General features: G+C 34.1%; 1 protein-coding gene across 1 annotated transcript in view; it reads left to right on the top strand.

The window, feature by feature from the left end:
- LOC109095450 (protein kinase C zeta type-like) overlaps window positions 1–27,325 on the top strand; it is a 97,556-nt gene that overhangs the window by 47,093 nt on the left and 23,138 nt on the right. The window contains exons 6-12 of the mRNA XM_042730406.1: window positions 3,744–3,829; window positions 14,869–14,991; window positions 17,054–17,171; window positions 18,100–18,152; window positions 18,325–18,513; window positions 24,345–24,442; window positions 24,684–24,770. Coding sequence (XP_042586340.1) covers window positions 3,744–3,829; window positions 14,869–14,991; window positions 17,054–17,171; window positions 18,100–18,152; window positions 18,325–18,513; window positions 24,345–24,442; window positions 24,684–24,770 — 754 coding nt within the window. The remainder of the gene's footprint in view (window positions 1–3,743; window positions 3,830–14,868; window positions 14,992–17,053; window positions 17,172–18,099; window positions 18,153–18,324; window positions 18,514–24,344; window positions 24,443–24,683; window positions 24,771–27,325) is intronic.

Raw genomic sequence — 27,325 nt, 5'->3', positions numbered from 1 at the left:
GATTTGAGAAGATGTGCATAGATCCAGCTCTTTTTGTATAGAAAGAAAAGAGAGAAAGATCAGTTATACAGCTTTTGTATTTTTCCGTCACATTCTAGAATTATTTCTGTATCTGGCAGATGCTTTTATCCCAAGCGACTTTCAAGGCAAACCTTGTCGATTTATGTGTTCTCTGCAACTCGAATGATGACCTTGGCATCGTTAGCGGCATGCTTTACCGGTTAAAGCTACAGGGAATTAAAAAATGTGCACTTATGATGCAAATATCTACAAACCAACCCGCTTATATAACAGAAACTCCTCCGATTTAATGGAGCTCAGAGAAGCGTCTAGTTTTAAAACTAGAGCTTCGACTTTTTATATTTGATGTTCCTCCTTTGATGCCTGTTTTTGCATTTTATCAGTGTTGTCAGTGATGCATTTTGTTGCACAATGTTTGGCAAACTGCTTTGTTTTTGTTGTAGATGTTGCTGGATTGTTCAGTTTATTATTGCATGTAGTGTGTTTGTCTGAGTATCGACTCTCACGGCTGGATCCTCGTCCACCAGAGCTGCTGGCATCTGCCACGCATGGCACAGGAGAGAGTGTTTGTTGCCATGGCGATAATGGAAAAATTGAATTTATGCTTGCCGCACCCTCAACCATACCGTTTCCAGGCGATTGGTATCTGTTCCACTCCACTCAAGTGGGAAAGAGGCTTTAAAAGCAGTTCCTTCATAAGTGAATCACTTGAATGCATCATCGTGACTCAAAATCACTAACATGTCTTGAAAGATGTGGCAACCCTGCCAAGTTTTCCAGTGCAAGTCAGAGCCAAGTTTACATTTACAGTTGCTTTGGTTTTATAGGACTTTATGAGGCCATTTCCGACTGTGACAGTTGTGGGTTTGAGAGGAAAGACTTCACTGAGGTACTGTAGATCAAAACGAAATACATGATTTCATCTGACTTTCAGAAATGAAGCATTGTTGTGTTGCCAGTTTCTGAGCCAAGATGTCGAGCTGGGCTTCAGATATGTACAGGTCGAAGAACAGGTGTTTCTGTGGCCATCTGGATGATTATGATAGCAAACACGTAGCTGTTTCCTGAGCAGCTGTTGTTGAGTTGCAGCAGTGCTGTGCTCTGTGAGGGGGATGATCGTTTGTAGTTCTGTTGAGGTCTGTCACTGCTTTGTTGAAGGAGAGGAACATTGTGAGTTGTTTTGTTTGCTGGAAGAAGGTAGAGTGTAAGGTAGAGTCTGGCTGTTTCAAACATTTGTTGGAGAAAATCAGCTAAGAAATATATACATTTTTAATGTTCCGTGTTCAATATTTCTGTAGCATTTTCTCACGTCCACTTTGGACTTCAGGTGAAAAGCTCATAAAGTAGTCTTACGCTACAGGTGTTATTGCCATTATATTTAAAATCATTAATAAGATATAAGATATGAACTCTACCATTCAAAAATTTAGGGTCAGTAATTTTTTTTTTTAAATTATTGAAATTGGTTGTAAGTGATGTTAAATACATTTAGAATGTTGCAAAATGTGTATTTCAATTAAATGCTGTTCTTTTAAACTTTCTGTTTTGCAAAGAATCCTGAAAAATGTGTGATGGTTGTATGACAAATATTAAAGGGTTACTCCACCCCAAAATGAAAATGTTGTCATTAATCACTTACCCCCATGTCATTCCAAACCTGTAAAAGCTTCGTTTGTCTTTGCAACACAATTTATTATATTTTGGATGAAAACCAGGAGGCTTGTGACTGTCCCATAGACTGCCAAGTAAAATACACTGTCAAGGTCCAGAAAAGTATGAAAAGCATCGTCAGAATAGTCCATCTGCCATCAGTGGTTCAACCGTAACGTTATGAAGTGACAAAAATACTTTTTGTACGCGAAAGAATCAAAAACTTTATTCAACAATTCTTCTCCTCTTTCTCACTCTGCATCACGCCAGCACCATTTTGGAGAATATGAGCTGAACGCAGGCGGCGTACACTCTTCTGTGTCAGCCGCGCCAGATTTGGTTTCATGTGTTCTTTGATTTTCTTTGTCCAAGATTTTCCTTGTATTATATAATCCACCCAGAAAAAGAGAGAAAATTTTGTCTTGCCCATATAAAGCAATGACAGTTAAACAATGACATCAAACAATGGTTTGATGTTAAAGTTTAAAACTCTGCTCCTCTCCTCATCTCTTAAACTGCTCTGTTGGGGCATCAGTTATTCCTCTGAAACAATGTGTGAGTTTCACCGTTATCATGTTCTATTAATAAATCATTCATGTTGTGTAGTTTAGATGCAAGACACTTTGAATGCCTGAATGTGTGTGTGTGTGTGTGGTGTGTATATGTGATGAGTGTTGTTTTACACTTACGTTTTAGGTTTAGTACACTCCAAAGCTGAATGTATATTATTATTGGAGTTATTTTTTAATATTCAAGCACTACTTTATGCCACACATTAGTTTCTGAAGGCTTAATGCAGACTTTAATTTTCTCATTTTGCTTAGATCTCTCTCTCTCATACACACAAGCGTCCCAGGCCTTTGAATCTCCTCCGGTGCTCATTAGTGGCTGACACTTGAAAGTTTCGACAGTATTTCAATATTTATCGGTTTTACGTAACTGAGCTGCAGTTGAGGGCAGAAACATGAAACGGCAGCAGACACAGCAAATCTCCAGGGCTCGAGCACAATTCTCAGCCTCTCTCTTACGCTTGAAAATGATGATGGTCTGCCATCTTAACTGGAACATTAGATAAGAGTATAATAACAGAGAGAAATAGGGCCATCTGAGGTACCTGTGGGTCACCAGTGAGGACAATGTTTGTCTTTCAAGAGTTTAAATAACATTATTTATTTAACATTGGGGTATCTTGGGGAAGGTGATATGGGAAAATAATACACATTTACTTATAATACCGACATCGTAACAATGCAAAGCTGGTTGAAAATCAGCGAAATTCTTTTTTTTTAGGTGATACTTAATGTAAAGGGATTATGAAAATGAAAATTCTGTCATCATTTAATCTTGTGTTGTTCTTAACCTTCATGACTTTGTCAAAAATATTGAAAAGTGTCCATAAATGTTATTTTGGACCCAATTGACTTTCATTGTGACAAAGATATAGTTCATAATATCTTTTCCCAAAGAATGTCATATAGGTTTGGACTGACATGAGAACCATGGCATACTATTATAATGCTCTATTTTGGACACATAAATCCTACTTTAGCATAATATTTAGGGCAATAATATTTACAGTGTGTGAATTCAGATAGAGTCAGTATTTTGGTCAGTCAGGCCTCTCAGAAACCTCCCAAAATGGTCATCATTCATAAAGACAAACCCCTAGGCAGCAGATCAAAATCTCATTCTAGTTAAATCAATTTAGGTCAGTGTAGATGCTTGTCACTTTTTGCATTAGACATTTGACATGTGACCAAAATCATGCTGCAGGGAATAACAGAACGACAAGAGAAAAGAAATGAGAGAGTGAGAAGAGGAGGGTGGGTCAGATGGAGACAGGGACGCAATGAAAGAGAGCAAGAGAGAGGGAGGGATTGATAGCTTTCTTCCGTGGCTTTTGAGTGGGACATGTTTTCATCCAGTTGCAGTTCAAATCCATCTACGTTCAGGGTCAAGATCTCCCTTATTCTGCCACTTCTCCAAGAATCCACTTCTCTCATTCCGTGTTGGGATTGATTTTTTTCATTCCTTCATGCTGCTCCTATACAACCGTTTCCTCTCTCTCCTAGAATCGATCTACCGCCGTGGAGCTAGACGATGGAGGAAGCTGTACCGGGTGAACGGACACCTTTTCCAGGCCAAGCGCTTTAACAGGGTAAGTTAAAGTCCTCTAGTCTTCTCCAGCTTGAATAATGGCGTCTGATTGGATACTTCATGTGTTTTTCACACTTTGTTTAGATGTAAGGTTTGTTGTGTGTTGATAGGTCTTGTTTATGGCAAATATCATACATATAAAATGAGAAGTGTCCTGTATAGTGGACAAATGTCCTAGTCATGTTTAAATACAATCTACCTATTTTTTATTATAATACAGATAGTGCACACTGTAAAAATTTATGGTAAAAAATGGCAGCTGTGGTTTACCGTAAAAAATACGGTAGCAAAATTTTAGGTTTTACAGTTTTAACTTAATTTAAACATTAATTTAACAACATTAGGTGTAACACACAACCCTTATATACAAAACTTATAAGAAAAAACTAAGAAGAAACAGTTATTTTAACAAAATAAACATAAAATTTGAAATGTAACAGGGAATTCTGGGAATGTCAATTTACAGTTATTCACCGTATATAGTATGGGGATTTTACCGTTAACCATTTAACAGGTTTTTACTGTAGCATTTTTACAGTGTTTTACCATTAAATTCACTGATTAAAGTTATTTTTTACAGTGTACACACTACTGTTCAAAAGTTTAATGTCATTAAGATTTTATTTTGCATACTTTTATTCAACAAGGATGCATTAAATTGCTCAAAGGGTACCGTAAAACATTTATAATGTTTAAAACAAATTATATTTGAAATAAATGCTGTTATTTTGAACTTAAATGCTGTTATTTTGAACTTATTTATTTTCAAAAAAGCCTGAAAAAAAGTATTTCAGTTTCCACAAAAATATTTAGCAGCTGTTTTCAACACTGATCATAATCTTAATACAAAGATATTTCTTGAGCTGTAAATCAACAAACAGAATGATTTCTGAAGGATCATGTAACACTGAAGACTGGAGTAATCCTGCAAATTCATCTTTGTCAACACAGAAATAAATTACATTTTAAAATATATTTAAACAGAAAACAGTTATTTTAAATTATAATAATATTTCACAATATTCTGTTTTTGCAGTATTTAAAAATAAATAAATTAAGCCTTGGTAAGCATAAAAGACTTCTGTCAAAAACATTAAAACATTAAAAAAAAGTTTGTTGTAGTAGCAAGCGTTAGATTGTTACAAAAAGCAACTGACTCTTTAACTCTCAATCATTATCTGTTGAGCTGTTGACTAGAAGAAAGCATTTGATGGAGTTGTTTTTGGTGAGATAGTGGTCTGCTTGAGCAGTGTTTGGTTTTAGCCCCAGTTTTTAAACTCCAACCTGATCTATTGCTTGAATAAAACGCATCATACTGAATATTAAAAATCCTGTACAAAGGCAAGGAGTGAGGCTCTCGAGTGCAATGTCTCTGTTATGCAGCGATGCCCTGCCTTTAATCAGATCTCATCCCTGGAGGGATTGTTATGTTAATGCAGACTTCTTCCTGCAGCAGTCTTCATTCTTCTACTGAACAGAACATGTGCCCAACAAAGAAGAACACCAAAAACAACATAAGAGAGAGTGATAGAAGAGAATGCTGAAATGTTCCTTCACTTGGAGAAGATTCAGTGCTTCTCAGAGATAGGGGATAGGAAGAAAACAGAGAAAGGGAGACACATTATGAGCACAGCGTCCTCAGATAGCTCCCACTCACAGCAGGTGTGTGACATGTTAATGTGCGTAAATTACTCTTCTCATTTCTCTCGTTTTAACAAGGTGATCGATGTATGACCACATTATGTACAACATAGCAGAACCGCAGGATGACATCATCAAGCTAAGCAGTAACACAGAAACAAAGTTTTAGATCAGATTTCTTGAAAAGCTCTAATGCCAGGCTGCTTACAGGGCAAAAACACTGCTTAACCCAGACATCCATTAACCAAGCTAAAGGTGGCTGTTTAAAGATGCAGTGTGTAATTTCTGCACCATTACAATAATATTGTTCAGAATAACATATTTTACAACCCTATGGCTGCATTATACTGTGCACAATGTGCACATTTTACAGTGCTGTCAGACCTTCTATTTCCAGTGAGGTGCATCAGTTTTAATAATATATGTTATTTGATATAATAATCTTTAGGATTATTTGGATTAGAGATATGATTAACCAGTAGAAATTTGTCAACTGGTAGAGATTTTGCAGTTACAAGTTCACGTGACGTTGCTGTGCTACGTGGTCACAAAAACTTATCGTTTGCATGCGTTTTTAAGCATTGCTGTTTGAAATGCATTCAGCAGTGAAAGAGAACTTTTTTTGCTATATGTGCACTGTCTGTTATTTTTGCCGCTTTATAAGCCCTGAACGGTTAAATATACACATGTATGTGTCAAAAACAAAGTAATTTAGGTCTTAAGTGAAAGCAAACAGCTGAGAAAAAAAACACACATAAGAGGCAGTTCTTAAAGTGACAGCAGTCTAATATTCCTGCTGTCTGTCATTCATGTTAATCAAACAATAAAAGAGAGAAAATTTCTTACTGCTCTTGACTAAACCACTTTTGTAACATATTGTAATATATATATATATATATATATATATATATATATATATATATATATATATATATATATATATATTAATAGTTATTTCATTTAATGTTATTTATTATTACATGCATTGTAAATTCAGGTGCAAACAATGTAGCATACTACATTTTAATAAATTTTAACTTTGCACAATATCCACAAGTTCACTTTAAAAAAATTAAATAAATAAATACATACATAAAATAAGTTATTAGCTAGTACTTTCTGTGGCCAAATCTCTCTCTCTCTGAGAAAACATTCTGCCCTCCTGCTACTTTTCCACTTCTCTCTCCTCTCGTTCTCCATAGAAACAAGGGATGGAACAGAAGTAGGTCATGTTTTTTCCTCCCTCTGTCCTTCCTTTAAGGATCTGACTCGTTCCCTTCCTCCCATCAGCACCTCTGGATCTCTGTCTCTCTGATTCTCTCTGTGTTCTCAGCCCTCTGAGACAGACAGGGCATGTACAGTCATTGTAACAAATCAATTTAAAGGCTACAAAATATTCACTTTTACCTTTCACATCCTTTCCTCACTGTTTCCATGTGTTTTTCATCCACCATATGTGTTTGACATCCTTTCTGCTCTATTGAATCATCATGACATCCTTCTCACAAACAATGCAAATGCTTTTCAAAGCCTCTTGAGAGTTCTAGAAGTTTATCTTCCAGTAATGTGGCGGAACGACACAAGACTTGTGCTGTTTACTGAGATTATTTCCGCTCGTCTGTGTTGTTTTTGATGGCATGTGTTGTGTCTGAAAGTGGAAAGAGGAGCAGATTTTCTTCAAATTTGAGTCCAGAGTTCACAGAGATTAATTTATGATGTCATAAATAAGGAAATTGGCATCTGTTGCTGTGGCAATAGGTAGCAGGTGTGGCATCTGTGGTGTATCAGACAGACCATTGGAGCTTTTGAGCGTAATTTAAACATCAGGCACCTGTTATATAAGAAACAGCCACTAAAACAAAGCAAACTGCAATTCAGTGGTTACAGAAAGGGAGAAATTTTCTTGGGATGGTCATATTTTATAGTTTTTTTGTGGTTTTTATCTTTTTGATATTGTTTTTAAGGGAGAATGACAGGAATTTATCTGAAGTGTTTATTTCTGGATATTTAATGGAAGATTCGCTCAGGCTATGAAGGACTGACCTTGTCTAAACTCTGAACTCTGCTGTTAGCATGTCCTTCCTTTACACACAAGAAAACAAAGTAGCGATTTCAAATGACTTGCATTAAGTGATGGATATTGACATGCGCAAACTCTAGACAGTCATAGCACTGTTTTAATGGTAAGTGTTTTAATAGTATGTGTGTGTGTGTGTGTCTGTGTGGTAATGCGCTGAGATCATTTCCAGGCACTTGACTCATCTCGGCTCTTCTGAGGTCATGGTCGATAAAAACCGAACCCAGGTTTCTCTCATCTCTTAGCCGACTGACCTGTATTTTCAACACCATTGGCAAAGATAACAAACACTTAACACTTAACCTTCGTCTTCTGATATCAATGATAGCAATTTAAAGGGTCATAAGCTACATTTTTCTGTAATTTTATTTATATCTACTTATGTTTTATTGTTATTGATTAAATTGTTAATAGATGAAAATGAAGTTTGGTTTTACATGACTATTTTCTATATATATATATATATATGTATATGTTTGTAATAATAAATAAATATAGACTGATATGGACAGATGGATGGATGAATATGTAGATATATATATATATATATATATATATATATATATATATATATATAATGTACAGACACATACACACACACAGATCTGGGCAGTAACTGATTACACATAATCATCTTGATGATTGTGTAAGCAGATTCCAAGAATTAAGTACTTGTAATTAGATTAAATTACATTTAATATTGTAATTAGATTAAAATTAAGTTTTTATTGATTACATGAATACATAATATTATCACAATAGCAATAAATGATTCATGATTTACTGAAAAAATAATTTCAGGTTTAAGAAGTGTTTCAACACTGCATCGACTAGTGATGAATTCATTAATTTTTATTTGAATTATCACTTAGTAGGTTAACCATGTATTACTATGTCTTTGGAAGGCTTTTGTCTTTCAAACACATTAAAATGCAGGCATTTCCAAACTTTTCTTTCACATATTACCTAAAATCATTAATTTACAAAGCGCAAAGTGCTCCTGTAGCTCAAGTGGTAGAGCATTGCGTTACAAAGCGCAAGGTTGGGGGTTCGATTCCCTGGGAACACATGATAGGTAAAAATTGATAGCCTGAATGCACTGTAAGTCGCTTTGGATAAAAGCGTCTGCTAAATGCATAAATTTAATTTTTAATTTAATTTAAATTTAATGGATTACATTACTAACTACTAACTACTTTTGTCATGTAATTTGGAGTAATCTACCCAGCTCTCTCTCTCTCTCTCTCTCTCTGTGTGTGTGTGTGTGTGTGTGTGTGTATTATATTCTGCTGTATCACATTACTATATTACATATATTAAAATATTTTAAAATAATCATGCTGTAGCATATATAAATCATTGTAAAAATTAAATTATATATTACAAATTTGTGAGTGTGTGTACGCTTATTATATTATTATTACATTAAGCAGCTCAACTGTTTTCAACATTGATATTAATGACAAATGTTTCTTGAGCACCAAATTAACATATTAGAATGATTTCTGAAGAATCATGTGATGCTGAAGACTGGAGTAATGATGCTGAAAATGCAGCTTTTTAATCACAGGAATAAATAATACATTTTAATATATCAATATAGAAAACAGTTGTTTTAATTGCAATTTGATACAAACACAAAACACAAAAATGCACAAAATCAAGCTTGCATATGTTAAAGTGTCTAGTAAAGCAACTTGACTATAAAATCTATGGACAACTCCTGTGTTCAGTCTCTTCATTAGTGTTCTGCATGTTCTGTTTCATAGGACAGATTGCGCTTTTTGCCACCTTTGCATTCTGTTTGCAGTCGTTTAAGAGCTCCTGGCAAAAATCCCTATCAAATGAACGTCATGGAGCACAGCGTAAATGGAAATCTATTTCATCCAGCACTCAGACATCCATCCCCGCTGTATCATTTGTGAGGCATCTCGGGTGAATCCTCATGATGAGTCTAATCCAGTGCTGCGTCGAGCGTTTACCAAATCGTGAGGGAACAGAATGAAACCACCTCTCTCATGCTTTCTCTGTCAGTTTTTTTCTCTTACATTTTTCCTGTTGAAGCAGTAACATGGTGTTCTACTGTGTGAGCAAAATGACTATTTTTACTGGCTTGTTTGTTTTTTGTCACCAGTTTTTGATTAAAATGTCTTTCGCAGCATTTTTCCTTTTTCAGCCTTTCTGTGCTAGTTCTGCCAAGCATGCTTTGCCTTCCTGTCAAAGGGAACTCTGGTTGGTGAACCCTGTTTGTTAGAAATCTGAGAGATCATGTATCTAAGAATGTGATTGGTGTGTGTGATCTGAATGTGTTTGTCGTTTTTGGGCTGATGGGACTGCGGGCAGCACTCTGATGCAGACGATCACTCCCATTCTTCAGAGATTCACAGATGGTGTCGCTCTGAAGAGCCTCAGGTCCTTGTAATTATCATCAGTGTCCCACTTATGGCTCAGTAGTGTGTGTGTGTGTGTGTGTGTGTGTGTGTTTTAGAAATTGCTGAATGACATGGATGGCTTTGAATTAGACGTTTTATTCTCTCTTTACAAATGAGACAGAGGAGGGAGGATTAGGAGGAGTGGAAGTGAAAAAATACAGAGGCAGGCAAGGAGAACTGTGTGTGTGTGTGTGTGTGTGTGTGTGTGTGGGTGTTTGCACATGTGAAAGTGTCTGACATAAACGTTTGATCCTCCCTTGCTGCTTTTCCCTGCTCCTCATAAAAAAATAGTGAGTTGCAAAAAGGAGACAGATTCTCTTCTGCCTGGTTAAAAGTTTTGCATTAACTTTTTAAGTCTTGTATCTGGTCATCTTCGACCACTGTTTGTCTATCTGCAGGTCTGTGGAATCAGAAGGGATTCAGATTAGAGCTGTCAATTTAATGCATTGATTTAGTATAATTAATTAATGAATATGGAAACAATATATTTACTCCTTTTTGTCTTTGAAATGATCGTTTTATTAATTCTTCTCTTATTTCAACTTTTTTTTATAAATTATTATGAAATAAAGTCCATTTAATGTAATTCATGTTGAAATTAATTGTACAACCAAGTTGATTATACTAGTTTTTTTGGGAAATAAGTGGAATTTTTTTAGTGTATGGATTTTTGGATACAAATATGAATATTTGTGATTTAATTTCATTTATTTAATAAATCTGCACATCATGTGATTAATTCATCAATTGAGCTGTCAATTTAATGTTATTCTAGTATAATTAATTAATTAATAGGGAAACAATATATTGACCACTTTTTGTGTGTTTGCTCATTTATGCCACAATATCTTTGAATTATCTGGAGAATTTGTATTTATTTAATAAAAAAAAATTAAGCAAACATTAATATTTGTGATTTAATTGCAGTTAATTCACTAAATTAATCTGCATATCATGTAATAAATTAATGTAACATTTTTAATCGATTTACTGTTTACTGTAATTTAAGGTGAAATTGTAAATGGATAAAGGCTAGAAATGAGCTGTTCTCTTGTCTGAATTTGGGACATCACTCTATCCCACCCACTGATACTTCAGATTATAAGAGGCCAATTTCATAACAATCCTCTTTTCTTTTCTGAAGTCCAATTATAATTTTAATCAAGGGCTTTTGCACTAAGAGCAGTCATAATTTATTTTGAAAGATTGAAAATTTCCCACCCTTTCTCTGACACTGAGATTTAAACAGGTTGTTTTTTCTACCTGATATATGTAAATCACTTCTGTTGTGATTGGCTAACCTCTTTGCATATTAAAGAGATTAAAAAGTAACAACACCCACATGAAGGCACACATTACCATATAAGGTGGATACGTGGTGATCTTAATGGTTGTTTTATTTTTCTCCACAAAGGCTTATTTAGATGTTTCAGTCGCTGCACTCACAGATCGGGGCAGTAGTATTTTTACATTGTTTTATTTTTCTCCACAAAGGCTTATTTAGATGTTTCAGTTGCTGCACTCACAGATCGGGGCAGTAGTAGTTTCAAGTTTTTTAAGAGCAGAGGTCTTTCCTTACATTCCCATATTATTCCTGCTGTATCTGGGATACGTGGGGCACACGCTCGGCCCTGAAGGCCCCATTCGCTCAGCTGTGCTAAATGTTTGTTGGGGACAATTGGTTGAGTTTAAAGTTTAATCCACTCTCCTGAATGGAAGCCCGATATGTGCAGACTTGATGTGTTTTAAATGGGTGCAGAAACACATTGTTTCCCTGGCACTGCGTTTGCTTAGCAGCGCTGGCTCGATATGTTAAAAAAAAGTCCAGGGGGTGGAAGCTGTGCTGGGATTCAGATGCGAGACGGGGAGAGATGAAGAAAGAGACTGTTTATATGAAAGATTGCACACATTTCTAAGAATAACAACACAGAATCATCGCCTATAGCTTCAGGTGTCTCTGTGATGTTCTTCTTTGAACGTTTCCCGCTGATGGGTGATCTAATGCTGCCTTCTAGTAGTCCTTGAGGAGGTTCTTGGGACTTGTTGATGGGAAATAAAACAGACATTTTGGGATATTTAATATTTAACGTCACAAAGAAACAGAGGATGATTTTAGTGCTAGTTCAACAAAATAAATTCAGAAAGAATGACTCTGAAACAGTTCTTTTTTAGTGAATTAAATACATAGAGCAAAACCAATGTAGTGTAGTCTGATCTCTGAATAAATGACAGGTCAGAGCACTTATTTATTTATTTTTATTTTTTTAGTGAATCATACAGTACTATACAAACTGTATAGGGCAACCAGAGTAGTCCAGTTCCCAAACAAAATCAAAATCAAACACATACTGTACAGCACGACCAGTGTAGTCCAATTCCTGAATGAATGGTTCTTTTTAGAGAAAAAAAAACACACACTATATGGCGACAACACTCTTCTCACACCTGCTCTTTCTCAGAGCCCCACACACACCAAGAACAACATCCAAAAAATCCCAAAAAACAGCGCCTGATTATTGAACTAAGTTATCTTTTGCGCTAATACTGTCAAAACACACAAGGTTTACATGTAGACTCAGTTGGTTATGTCTAAAATGAAAGTAAACAGTTGAGAGAAAAACGTATGGGTGTCTGTATATTACATGCGTGCAGGTCTTAAAGGGACAGTAGGCCTATTGCAAAACATGCAGTTGACTGTCATTAGGGATAGTTTACCCTAAAATTAAATTTCTGTCATTATTTACTCACTGTCACGTTGTCCCAAACCTGTATTAATTTCTTTCTTGTGCTGAACACAAAAGAAGATATTTTGAAGAATGTGGGTAACCAAACTGTTGCTAAATTGACTATGTAGTTACAGTTGTTAAATAACATTTATGTTGCCACTGAAAAGTCATTAAATTGTGTAAACAACAAAAATGTTTTTAATTGTTTTCATTATTAAAATAATATAATTTGGTGATGAAAGTATATTTCTTTTTTTTTTCTAATTAAGTATTTATCTTTTCAAACGCTAAAAGAATTCTTAATTTAGCCATTAAGAAAAATAAATACAAACAATTACTCACTACATACATAACCAAAAAAAACAAACATATTTATTTCCCATCCACAATCAATATATAAAATATAAAGTGAACTACTCTACTTTTGAGCCCTGATTTCTCAGTGTTTAACATAAATTGAGCACCTGATGGAAAGCGGCAAGAAAATGTAGGTCATTCATCAGGGCTGGAGGCTTCAGAGATATGGAGAAATCACTGCAGCAGGTGAACATCATCTTAGATGGTGAGGAAGTGCTGTCTTAAAACTCACAGGGATCATGACATGCTCACAGAGCTGTGAAATAGAGTCAGGGAACACAGGAAACATCAAGCACTGACAAGAAGAGCATCTTGTGTCCAAAGAGTCCTTCTCTGAGGGTTTGTTGAAGGTCTGTTAAACAGATGCTGCTCAGCTATCTGCTATGACAGAGAGGGGAAACTGTTAGAGGAAGTGCATGTCCGATAATGATTAGAATATTTTAATAGGATTATGCTGCATGATGCTGTTAGAGGGCCTCCTGGTGGACAACTTGACTTAAGACTTCTGCTTGGTTTGTAATGTGATCCTTTTGCATCTTTCTTGGTCTCCTGTGCTGTATTAATTTTGGTGATGATTTCACAGTTTTGACCAGAATTATTTTCTATATTTTTATCATGCATTCATGTAGCACTTTTTACTGTGGACAGATGGAGAACCTCACGACAAACTGAGCTTAGGATATTTTCATTTATTTATGACTCACAGAGTGTGTGTGAGAGCAGGTGTGTGTGTGTGTGTGCGTTTGAAACCTTAATGTTGGTTACGGTGCTGTCAGCAGAGTCCTCTGATCGTGCCTGGATTTTAAACAAAATCTGTTGAAAGTATTAACTAGGCCTTAAATATGTACAGGTGCTGAGTGTGTGTTACACAAATAGCTTGGAATTTTAGCAACATATATAATCTAAATATAGTGCATTTAAGTATGATGCATGATATTTATCTTGCCAGTGTTCCTGTCAAAAATTGTTAATATTTATTTTTTTTCCTTACAGTTTGAATGCTTATTTTATTTTATTTATTAAATTATTATTTAATTTTATTTTATTTTATTTGCAGATTGCAGATGTTTGAGTTTGGTATGATTTTTCTAATGTCTCTGAGATGTTAATGTTTACATTTCTTATGCTTATTGAGTCTACATTTATTTAAGCAAAAAATACAGTAGAAACAGTAATATTATGAAATATTTTTACCATGTAAAATATCCTATTTTTATATAATTTTTGGCAAATGCCATTTATTCCCGTGATGGCAAAGCTAAATTTTCAGCAATAATTACTCAAGTCTTAAGTGTCACATGATCCTTTAGAAATCATAATAATATGCTGATTTGATGAAACATTTCTTATTGTTATCAATGATTAAAGTAGTTTATGAATATAAAAAAACTGCATTCATACTGAAATAGAAATCTTTTCAAACATTATAAATATCTTTACTGTCCCTTTTGATCAATTAAATGCATACTTCCTAAATTAATGTATTCATTTCTTTAAAAACAAAAAACAAAACACTTACTAACCCCCAAATTTTGAATGGTAGGGTATTTTTTTATTGTATTTTTTTTATTTTATTTTTTTTTCCACTTATTTACATTATTTCATTTCTAGTTTTCTGCTTGTTTTGAATGCAGAATGCATTACTCAGCTGATGTGTGCTATCTGCTCATGTGATATCTGTAGGACGTCCCTTTTTTTCTTTCGTAGTTTGTTGATTTACTCATTCATTGAAGTGTTTCTACTTGCTAAATGGATCATAGATAAGGCTAGTCTCACTGCAGTAATCATGTCTGTCTGTGTCTCTCAGAAAGCGTACTGTGGCCACTGCAGCGAGAGGATATGGGGACTGGGGCGTCAGGGCTACAAGTGTATCAACTGCAAGCTACTGGTCCATAAACGCTGTCACAAGCTCGTCCCACTGACCTGTTCAGCTCGAAATATATTCATCATCTTTCTGTCATCACTAAATACACCCAACATACTTTAAATGTGACTAAAAAAAAAAAATACACTTAAAAACATCATTTTTTTTAAACCGAACTTAGAAAATCATTTGCCATTTGATTCAAATAAGCTCATCGGTTTTGTTTTCTTCTTGTTTTGGAACTAAGACTGTTTTCCTCTCTTCACACTTCTCAAGAGTGTTTTTGGGGTTTCTAACTATGTTTCAGAGATCGACCTTGTGAAATCTGTCAGATGATAACAGTGTCTTGTCAGTACTGAATTGACCTGATTCTGAGCTTACACAGAATGTTGAAATCACAGACTGGAAACTGTCACATTGAAACATCTTCAGTGCACTACAGTTTCTCCAGTTGTTTCATATGTCAGAAATTCAATATTCAGCAATGCACTTCTGGTTTATTTACATGACAGAAGACATCAGACCTCAGATTTCCTACAGTTTTCTTAAAACATACCAAAAATCATAAGATCTATATATATTTTTTTTTTTTTTTTTTTTACTTTACTTTACCTTACCCTCATTTTGTGAAGCAATTTTGTCATTCTCCTGCTGGCTACCTCTTTTCATTGTAGATCTTTTTGTCTAACTCACTTTCTCACAAGTGTCTGTCCTCATTTTGTAGTTATGTATTTATGGCCTTGAATACTTCTATCTAAGAATACTTAGCTATAACTGACTCCCATATCTTCAGAGAGGCACACATTATATAGAAATGATATAGTTTTATAGTGTTAGTAGTGCCACTATGGCCAGCTAATGCTGAAATACTGAGTAGATTTGTCTGTTTGTTTTTTATTTATAACCTGTTTAAAAAAAATTCTTAGTACTAGAATTGGGAACATTATTTTATTATATTAAATTGATATATTAATAATTGGTTTATTATTGTTATAGCTATATATTATATTAATTTATAACTATATATTATAATAATGAATTATTTTAATATATAAATAAATTAATAAAAAAAATAATTTTTTTGTCAAAAAAATTTTAAAAATTCCAAGAGCAACCCAAAAACATTTTTTTTTAATAATTAATTGTTGTTTTCATTAATCAATAGTGATTATTATTATTGTCATTGTTTTATAATTAATAAGGCACACATTATAGACATTATATAGAAATTATATAGTATTATAGTATATATTGAAATATTAATAATCTGTCAATAGTAATATTATTGTTAATTATAATTATTATTATATAGCTATATATTATATTATTGTATAACTATATATTATTATAATTAATTATTTTAATATATTCATAATGTGATTATTATAATATTTGTTTTGTGTGGTCAAGAAAGTTCGAAAAGTTTCAGAAGCATTTTAAAATATGACATTGTGTTATTTTATTTTTTTAATTGTTATTTTCAATAGTTATTATTAATAATTATCATTATCATTGTTTTATAATTAATGTCACACATTATATAGAAATGTTATAGCATAGTATGTATATATTGATATATTAGTAATCTGTTAATAGTAATATTATTGTTATTTTTAATTATTATTATTATATAGCTATATATTATATGATTGTATTACTATATATTATAATTATCAATTATTTTAATATACTCATAATGTGATTATTATAATAATATTTTTTTTGTGTGGTCAAGAAAGTTTAAAACATTTCAGAAGCATTTCAAAATATGACATTTTTTGAAATGGTGTATTCAGTGGGAAGTAATGCAATAATTTTATCCACTGAGATTTAATTGGATTGTGGAAAGCAAACTGTGATATCGGTGGTTAATGTAATTTTTTCCTGTGGTGTTCCGTACATCAACAGATAAGAAAAGTAATTTCAAAGTTAGTGAAAGTTATTAAATTTTGATGAACGATTATGAAAATAAACCTTTTTCTTTAGAAAAAGTGATCTCGCATATGAAAGACCTTTATTAAGAAGGTAAATAGGGTCAGTTTTGATTTGGGCGTGTTTGGGTAATTAAGTGAAATATTTATTTAGAACCCCCAAAGAGGGGAGTGAAAAAAAGCACATTGAAAAATAGCATCTCTGTGTTTTTCTGCAGGATCCAGTCATGCCATCACAGGAGCCGCTGGTAGACGATGATAAAAGTGGAGAGGAAGTGGAGCTCCCCCCTGAGGACCCTGAGGAAACAGACGCAAGTAGGTCTCCATCTCCGCTGTGTGTTTAAAGCTGTTTCTGTATGGGTATTGGGGTCATTCTGTCCTCTGTCTGTCAGAGGGCACTGCTGACTGTGGAAGGATACTGTAGTACATCAGGTGTGAGTAATGTCACATTGACCCAGTTGAGAGAGACAGTCCAGTCTGTGTCTCCCTCTGCTGGGCTCTGATAGCATTACATTTCTCTTAAGCTGGGGACACACCACTACACAACTAGCTGAAACATTCTAAGACTGAACTCAACACACTTTAGTGATTTGTGGAAGCAAATTGTTCTTTTGAATTGATTATTTCTAATGATTTAATTGAAGCATTTGTAAATTGCTCAACTGTAAGGGAAACTTAGTCTGAGGGTTGAAAAGCATTTAATCTAATGGATGTTAATCTAATTAATGTAAGTGTAAAATGACTTCCGGGAATATTTCTGAGTGATGCATCAAACTAATTAATGGATTGCTTTTTTTATATCTTTTTTTTTACTGTTGTGGAAGAATGTTTTTTTTAACAACAACAACAATAATAATAATAATTATTATTATTTCTGAGTAATGCATGAGAATATTTCATAAAAACTTCAAAAAACTGTTTTTATTTTTTTTACTGTTGCATTGAAAGTAACCATCTAAATGGACAAATTCATTTTTCAATATTAAAATAATTTTTCCAATCCTATCCCATTCTAATATGTAAATTAATATTTTATTTATTTATTTATTATTATTATTTGTGATTATTATTTTTTTCTGGGTGATACATCAAACTAACTTATCCCAATACAACTGCTGTTACACTTAAAGGGAAATTTTCAAATTTCAATGTTAAAATACTTTCTTCTATCCTCTCTTCTAAATTTGTAGATAAAATATATTATGAATAATAAAAACTCTCTTTCTCTGTCTCTCTGTTCCAGTCCCTTTTTTACCACACAACCGGAAAGTGGAGAAAGCTGAAGATGATGCAGAGGTAAGATGCAGATCCAAAGGTTCTCATTTAATAATAATAATGTACAAATGCTCTTATTCACATTCTTCATATCCATACAGTTTGTACAGGACATCGGGAACACATGTAACATGAAACCTCACTGTATTTATGCACCTTTTTGAGTGCGTTTGATATAAATTGTTTCACACAGGATCTGAAGGCAGTGGTGGACGGTATCGAGGGGATTCAGATCTCTCAGGGGCTCGGTCTGGGGGACTTTGACCTGATCCGGGTCATTGGGAGGGGCAGTTATGCTAAGGTGCTGCTGGTCCGACTCAAGAAGAACGAACAGATTTACGCCATGAAGGTGGTGAAGAAAGAGCTGGTCCATGACGATGAGGTAACAGACTGTTGTCATGGTGATAATGCTTGAGGGTGGTGCTGTTTCAGTTTCATCATGATTATGCTTTATAGGTTTAACTGAAATCCTATTTAGGTATAAGTTGCTAATTTTTCTGTTTGTCAGATAAGACAAAAATGAGATAGGAGATGATATTGCATGCAGTTTGTTTGCTGCGAAGCCAGTTGTTTGTTTGTGTGACTAAAAACGTAGTGTATGTGTTGCACCTTACAGATCTGTGAAAATACAGAAAGTTGATTATAGTTTGGAAGTGTGAGTGTGATAGTCACCTGTAGATGGTGCTGCGGGATTGTGCTCCATTTAAATAGCTAAATCCTCATTCACACTAAAGATGAAGACACTTTGGTCACTGTTTAGCAAGCTCTTTGCCCTTGCATTACATATTTTTCCTTTTCTCTTGTGTCCTCATAACATTTTTAGGAGCCAAATGAAGCCCAAAATCATTTGTATTAATGTTTTCCTGAGCATGGCATCAAAGAAAAACCTCAACCATCAGAAAAAGACAAACATCTGCAGATAACAATAGAAATAAATGAATCATTTCGGAGTGATGGCCGATTGATAGATGCAGTTGTAGATGCAGAATACACCGATTGTTTTATAGGAGAACTTTTAAAACCATCTTAAGAGTTAAATTACTCTCTTTGTCACAGCATAATTTTCATGAGTAAGTCTGTTTTAAAAACAGCCTGGTTAATGCCCACATTCAAACTGTCAAAGTAAAGATTTTTTTTATTTTTTTTTTTTTTTTTTTTTAGGTTCTTGCTTAATAATTTCCCTTGGAAAAACTGAAAGAACTGAAGAATATTTACGCACAGTCATGTGAAAAGTTAGGTCACCCTATTGAATTCCATTGTTTTCTGTATCAGGACATAATAATAAATATCTAGTCCTTGGCAGGTATTAAAATTTGGAAAATAAAACCTCAGATGAATAACATCACACTTTGTCATTATTTATCGAATAAAAATAAAGCCAAGATGGAAAAGCCAGGAGTGACAAAGTTAGGACATCCTATGATTCAGTCGCTTGTAGATCCACTTTTAGCAGCAGTAACTTGAAGTAATAATTTTCTATATAACTTTATCAGTCCCTCACATTGTTCTGGAGGAATTTTTGCCCACTCTCCAGTTTATTGAGGTTTCTCTCGCCACAGCATTTCAGGATGAGGTCTTTGACTGGACTGTTGCAACACCTTGATTCTTTTATTTTAAGCCGTTCTGTTGTAGATTTGCTGGTGTGCTTGGGATCACTGTCCTTTTCCATGACCCAAATTTGTCCCAACTTTAGCTGTTGGATGGATGGCCTCACATTTGACTCTAGAATACTTGATATAGAGGAGCTGATGATCGACTTAATGAGGTCCTGTGGATACAAAGTCATCAGCCCTCCACCAGCATGTGTGACTTTTGGTATGAGGTGTTTGTGCTGATATGCAGAATGATATGGTGTTTGTGCATTATGGCCAAACATCTCCACTTTGGTCTCATCTGTTCAAAGCACATTGTTCTAGACGTTTTATGGTTTGTTCAGATGCAGCTTTACAAACCTAAACCATGCTGCCATGTTTTTGTTTTTTTTTAGATAGAAGAAGCTTCCAAACATGCCATATTTGTCTAATTGTACTGTCATGAACTTTATAATTTAACATGTTAAAGGGATACTCCACCCCAAAATGAAAATTTTGTCATTAATCACTTACCAACATGTCGTTCCAAACACGTAAAAGTTATGTTCGTCTTCAGAACACAATTTAAGAGATTTTGGATGAAAACCTGGAGGCCTGTGACTGTCCCATAGACTGCCAAGTAAATAACATTGTCAAGGTCCATAAAATGTATGAAAGTCGTCGTCAGAATACTCCATCTGCCATCAGACGTCTGGGTTATATGAATCGACAGGAACACTTTTTGTAAGCGAAGAAAACAAAAATAACAAATCTATTGAACAATTCCTTTGTTAACCGTCTCCTCTGTGTCTCTCCATATCACTGCATGCTGTGTATGCTCTTCTGTATCATCCGCACCACAAGGATGCGCTGTTTCTACATGGATTTAGCTTTGATTTGAAAGAAAACAGCACATCCTTGTGGCGCATGATACAGTTATTACACTGTTATTTACTTGGCAGTCTATGGGACAGTCACAGGCCTCCAGGTTTTCATCCAAAATATCTTAAATTGTGTTCCGAAGACTAACAAAGCTTTTACGGGTTTGGAACGACATGGGGGTAAGTGATTAATGACAAAATTCTCACATCTTTACATATTAACCCCATAACTGAGGCCTGTAGAGTCTCCGGTGAAGTTCTTGGGTTGCCTGCCATTTCTCTGAGCATTACACGGTCTGATCTTGGGGTGAATTTTCTGGGATGTCCACTCCTGGGTGGATTGGTCTCTCTTTTGAATGTCTTCCACTTGTGAATAAACTTCCTCACTGTAGAATGATGGACTTCAAATATATTGGGAAATGGCCATAGTACTCTTCCCAGACTGATGGCAGCAGCAACTGCTTCTCTAAGACCATTGCTGATGACTTACCTCCTTGGCATTGTGTTAACACACACCTGAAGGCTCCAGACCAGCAAACTGCCAAAACTTCTACTTTTACAGAGGTGCTCACACTTGTTGATGATCAGTTAATTAAAGGTATTTGATTAGCAGTGCCTGACCGTTACTTTCCCTCTTTTTGTCCTGTTAACAGTACAGGGGTGTCCTAACTTTGTCACACATGGATTTTTCATTTTGGCTTTATTTTTGTTAAATAAATAATGATACGGTGCAGTATGTCACGTGTTGTTGTTCTTCTGAGGTTTTATTTTCTAAATTTTAAGACCTTCCAAGGACCAGATATTTAATAAAAAATTCAACTCAATAAATTAGTACTTATATTGAGCAAGGACACATTAAATTGATCAAATGTGACAGTAAAGATATTATAATGTTACAGATGATTTCTATTTCAAATAAATGCTGTTCTATATGAATATTTTAAATTGTAATAATATTAGAAAGTATTACTGTTCTTATTATATTTTTGATCAAATAAATGCTGCCATGGTCAGCATGAGACCCCAAACCTTTGAACGAGAGTGTATCTATTGCAGTGAGATTTGAATTTATGATAAAGCACTAATACAACATTAAAAGTCATTTTTGTATTATCTTTTGGTTGTTAAATCAAAGAAAAACCAAGTTTCTATGCACTGTAGCATAAGCCATATCTCTTTCTTCCCTTCTCACTCTCAGTAAGGAAACCTGATATGTGTGAACAGGCATCAAATAGAAAGACAAACCAAACTCTACAGCTATTCATCACAAAGTAAACTCTGTACAGTCAAAGCTATTGTGTCTTTGTAAACTTGGCTCGCTCAGGAACAAAGCCACATGGCTGTCAGCTAACACACATGAATGAAGTTCATGAAGAGCAGAGGTCCTTCCAGAATGACAGAGGCATGCAGTTGACCTCTGAATAAGCAAAAACAATGTAATAGCTTCCTGGAAAGCAGGCGTTTCTTCGGGGAATGTGTTCTCCGTCTGTTTTACTGTACTGTACATGTGTGTTCTGTGTATGTATGTTGTGCACCATTCACACTCATTAAGGTTTAATGATCCTAAAAATTAATGATGCATTAAATTTGGCATTTTATGCAACAGATTGCAGTTTGACATGCTGTATTTAAGAAATAAGGTACAAAACTCTGTGCTGTACAGTATATAGTCACACAGAGTCTGACTGCATTCACAATGAGTCCCTTATCTCTTCCATAAAATGGTTAGAACAAAATAAAATACTACTTGAGTATTGAGATATTTAATGCTTAATATATATATATATATATATATATATATATATATACATATATATATATATATACATACATATAAATGAAATAGGACACTTTTTTATCTTCACTTTATAAATTTGCTAAGTAAATTAAATATTGAGATATTTCGATAATATATATTTTTTTATTTGTGTGGATATTGTGCAATGATATACACCTTAACTATAAGTCATAATTAATAATCATATAAAATAATTAAAAAAAACACACACAACACTTTAAAAAAAAAAAATCTTGCCTGATTATTATATACTGTATGCATTTATGCACCTCATATGCATCAACAGAGAGCGATTTGGGCATGAATAAACTGCAGAGTGTTAAAGTGGTTAAAAATTATGCTGGAAAACTTAAAAGAAATGCTTACTAGTCACAGCACCTAAAATAGACAATTTCCCTTTATAGATTCATATTCATTTTAGCTTCAAATCGTGATGATGGATTAATAAATGCCCATGTTATTTGTCTACTACAGTCAGGTTTATTATAGTTAATTAAAACTAAAGTTTCTTGAATTAAATAAAATAAATTATATTTAAAAAAAATTTATTTCAGCTTGTTGTAAAGACATTTCTCTTTTTTTAAAAAATTTAGCTTAACCTGATGTACTAAAATAACTAATGCTAAAAAGGAATTAAAATAAAAAACTTTATGATTTTTTTTAAATAATAATAAAAATTGCAAAAACAAAATTACTAAAACTTCAACTGAAAAAAAAAAATGAAACAGGATAATATAAAAGTAGAAACTAATTCCATTAAAAACTTATAGTATCTCACGATAGTAAAATGACACATTCTCTTTCATTTCAGATACTGGACACATATGTTAGATGTTTGAGGTCAGCAAGAAACTGTTATTAGACAAGACAAATTGTTCGGCTTATAGCAGAATGATTGAGTATTCCATTGGTAGGGGAGGACAACTAGGAAGGAAAGAAACATAGAGAATCGTAGGAAGAGAGAAAATAATATAAAAAAATAAATCATCTGTTTCTCTTCATTTCTTTATGCTGAGACTGCTTTCCTGTAATCGGCTTTCTACTCGTCCAGGAAATTAAATTGCTCTGATTTTGGAAATCAGACTGTGTGTGTGTGGGTCAGGTTTTGCCTGCATCATGGAGCTGAATGTCCCATGAGGAAAGCAACTTAATAAACACGCTAATTAAAATCTAAAACCCATAAAGGTTTCTGTAAGTGTCAAGCCTAAGGTCAGACGATAAAAAACACAATTAGCTTGATTTAAAAACAATATTCGCCAATGGAAAGTTCCAGAAAAGCGTGTTTGTTTGGGCTGAGATCTGTCATTTCACCCTTAGCCTCCAAAAAGATGTTCATTGTCATTTTTCAGCTTTAGTTCTTGGGTAAGAGACGTTCTCTTGAATTCTTTGAGCTGATTATAAGTGTTGCTTAATGTTAAAGTGTTGACAGAACAAAAATACTTGACTTTATCAGCACATCTCTGGTCCGTGTCTTCACAACCAGAGACGTTCTCAATACAGATGTTTTGTGAAATTAAAACTGACAGATTAAAAAAAAAGTATTAGGTGTTAATTTGAAAGGGGCTGTACATTATATACCTTTATTGACTGATCTTGTGATTTATTTACATGTCTGTTTCTCTTTTCTCTGTTCCTTTCTGCACTGTACATGTCTTTTTAAAGAAGAAGAGAAAGGTGCTTTTCTTATATAAAACATTTTTAATTCTGAGATTTGACTTCCCAAAGTGACAGCATGCAGTAGTGCCAAGTGTTTTCCACTGTTAAACGATCAATAGTTCAGGTTTTTCCCAGAAAACACAGGCTTGTTTTTTTTTTTTGACTTACAATAGTCCCCCAGTAGAGATGGTGAAATGTCCTCTCCTCTAGTTCTTAGAAAGCACTGCAACATCTTGCTGTCATGCTCCTTTGCAGTTCATTATTCATGATTTAAACGTCTCTCTCTTTTTTGTCTTTTCTGATGTAGGACATTGACTGGGTCCAGACAGAGAAACACGTTTTTGAACAAGCTTCAACCAATCCATTCTTGGTGGGACTTCACTCTTGCTTTCAGACAGAGAGCCGGTGAGAGGAGAATGCATTTCATTCAGCAAACTTCTTTTCAGTTGCACATTCAAAATAAGAAGCCTTCACCACAAGAAAAGCAACCATAAAAGCCTGATTTTGAGTTATGGAAGAAGGTTGACTCTTTCATGACTAAATGTGAATGTAGCCATTATATCTCTCACATAGAGCACATATGAAACAAAACTAAAAAGAAAAAACAAAACATAAGTTTAATGAGTGTCTCCTGTTCTCCGTTTAGGCTGTTTCTAGTGATCGACTATGTGAATGGAGGAGATCTCATGTTCCATATGCAGAAGCAGCGGAAGCTTCCAGAGGAACATGCCAGGTGCGTAGAGGAAAAAAACAAAAAGTAATAATTTATTTGATAATTTTAATATGGTAGGTCATTTAAATTAGGCATCTTTTTATGTGAGATAGGATAGATTGAAATGTGATTGAATGGATGGAATGTGTGGATGAAAGAGAAAGGAGCCTACCAAAAATGGGTCGAAACAGCAGGGGAAAAACAATCATAAATGCACATAATAAACTGCAAATCACCATATATCCTAATAGTAAATAGTTGTGATGGCAAAATAAATGAACACTGCTGTTCAAACATTAGGGGTCTGTGAAATGTTTCTAAACGGGTTTATCTGGGCAAAATACAATAAAAACAACAGCATTGTGAAATATTTTTTCTAGTGCTGTCAAATCGATTAATTCAATTCAATTCAAGTTTATTTGTATAGTGCTTTTCACAGTGCAAATCATTGCAAAGCAGCTTTACAGAAAATTAAAGTTTCTACATTATATTTAATAGTAGCTTATCAGTGGTGATTATCTTAAATTGATGTCCACATGGCAGAAATGTACAGTAAAAAATCATGCAGTTAGTTAGTAAGACATGTAATCAAACAGACAGTGAACACTATTAACAGCGATTATTTAGTATAATATGCATAATAAATATACCCAATACACACACATATTATGCAAACAAAAACTTTTATTTTGTAGGCGATTTATTCGCGATTAATCGTTTGACAGCACTACAATGATTATATGTTGTGATCAAACTTACAGCAAAATTTGGTAGTTTGGTATGTTGTTTGAGGGTTGGCATCATCTCTTCTCAGGTGTTTGGTCATCTCAGGTCTTTGTAAGTTATGGATCCAGACTATATACTACATAAAGTTACGTAGTTGCTTCACAACTCATTGTTCAAGCTCTTGTTCTGTCCAGGCTAGACTATTGCAACGCTCTCTTGGCAGGTCTTACAGCCAGTTCTATCAAACCTTTATAATTAATCCAGAACGCGGCAGCAAGATTAATTTTTAATGAGGCGAAAAGAACACACATCACACCTCTGTTTATCAATTTGCATTGGCTACCAATAGCTGCTCGCATAAAATTCAAGGCATTAATATTTGCTTACAAAACCACCACTGGCTTTGCACCCCCTTTACCTAAATTCAATACTCCAGACTTATGTGCTGTCTAGAAGCTTGCGTTCTGCAAGTGAACGTCACTTTATTGTGCCATCCCAAAAAGGCACAAAATCACTTTCACTGACTTTTAAATTAAATGTTCCCTCCTGGTGGAATGACCTGCCCAACTCAATCCGAGTCCTTAGCCATCTTCAAGAATCGGCTAAAAACACATCTCTTCCATCTTCAATTGACCAGCTTACTCTAGCACTCTCTATTCTAATTCCAATCCTTAAAGTAAAAAAAGAAAAGAAAAAACACTTGCCCCTTTAGACTTGCACTCTATTCATTTACTAACTGGTTTCATAAAAAAACTAACACTAGCTTCTCTATTCTTTTTGTAGCCTGTCTATTTCTTTTCTTTTTATTTATTATACATTTAACAAAAGCAAAAAAGGCCTCTAACACTAGCTTGCGCTATTCTTTTTCTATTCTATCATATCCATTTTCATTTATTCATTATATAATAAAAAAAACAACCTTGCTATGTGTACTACGTTAAGCTAACTGAGACTTGTTATAGTACTTGCATATCTTTGCTTATTTGTTGATTCTGATTTTCTTCCATTGTCCTCATTTGTAAGTCGCTTTGGATTAAAGTGTCTGCTAAATTACTAAATGTAATGTAAATGTACATGTAAATATACACCGTACACACACATGTTATGTAAACACAAACTTTTATTTTGAATGTGATTAATCGTGATTTAATCGTTGATTTACTGTTCAAGAAACATTTCTTATTATTATCAGTGTTGAAAACAGTTGTGCTGCTGAATACTTTTATGAAAACAAAGTAAAGGTTTATTTTGTTTAGGATTCTTTGATGAATAGAAAGTTGAAAATTTATTTGAAATAGATATCTTTTGTAACATTATAAAATTTTCACTGCCACATTTAATCAATTTAATGTGTCCTTGCTAAATAAAAAAAATAATAATTTTTTAAAAAGTAAAAAAAAAAAAAATTTGTGATTCTGTTTCACGTTTTCGTAAATTGTATTTATTTATTTTTACATAAATCATAAATTAGTGTTGCTACTTTCTACTAGTGACCGCAAGTATTAAGCCACGTTTATGGTGCCAGGCTCATGGCATTTGCTCTGGCACCTTCGCAGATGCCAGTCTTCAAAAAACATGACTCATCTGGGTAGTGTTATGAACTTAAAATCGTCCATCATAATGTTTGAACCAAACCCACACCTTTATTTGAATGCAGATCTCATACACTTCTGTTAGGCTGTATTACTCTGTCTATGAGGCAGGACGGTCTGATAGATGATGACGCCTCCTCACTGAATCCTGTTACAGCGACTGATCAGAGCGCTTCTGTAATGCCCCCTTTCACACGTCTGATAAACTGAGATCAAACACGGGCTAATTAGGTGAGTCAAGCACACCCCGACCAGCTC

The sequence above is a fragment of the Cyprinus carpio genome, chromosome B8, assembly GCF_018340385.1.
Source record: "Cyprinus carpio isolate SPL01 chromosome B8, ASM1834038v1, whole genome shotgun sequence".
NCBI classification, from domain to species: Eukaryota; Metazoa; Chordata; class Actinopteri; order Cypriniformes; family Cyprinidae; genus Cyprinus; species Cyprinus carpio.
Note: the sequence above shows the minus strand (reverse complement) of the source record. Positions and strands in the feature narration are given on the sequence as shown.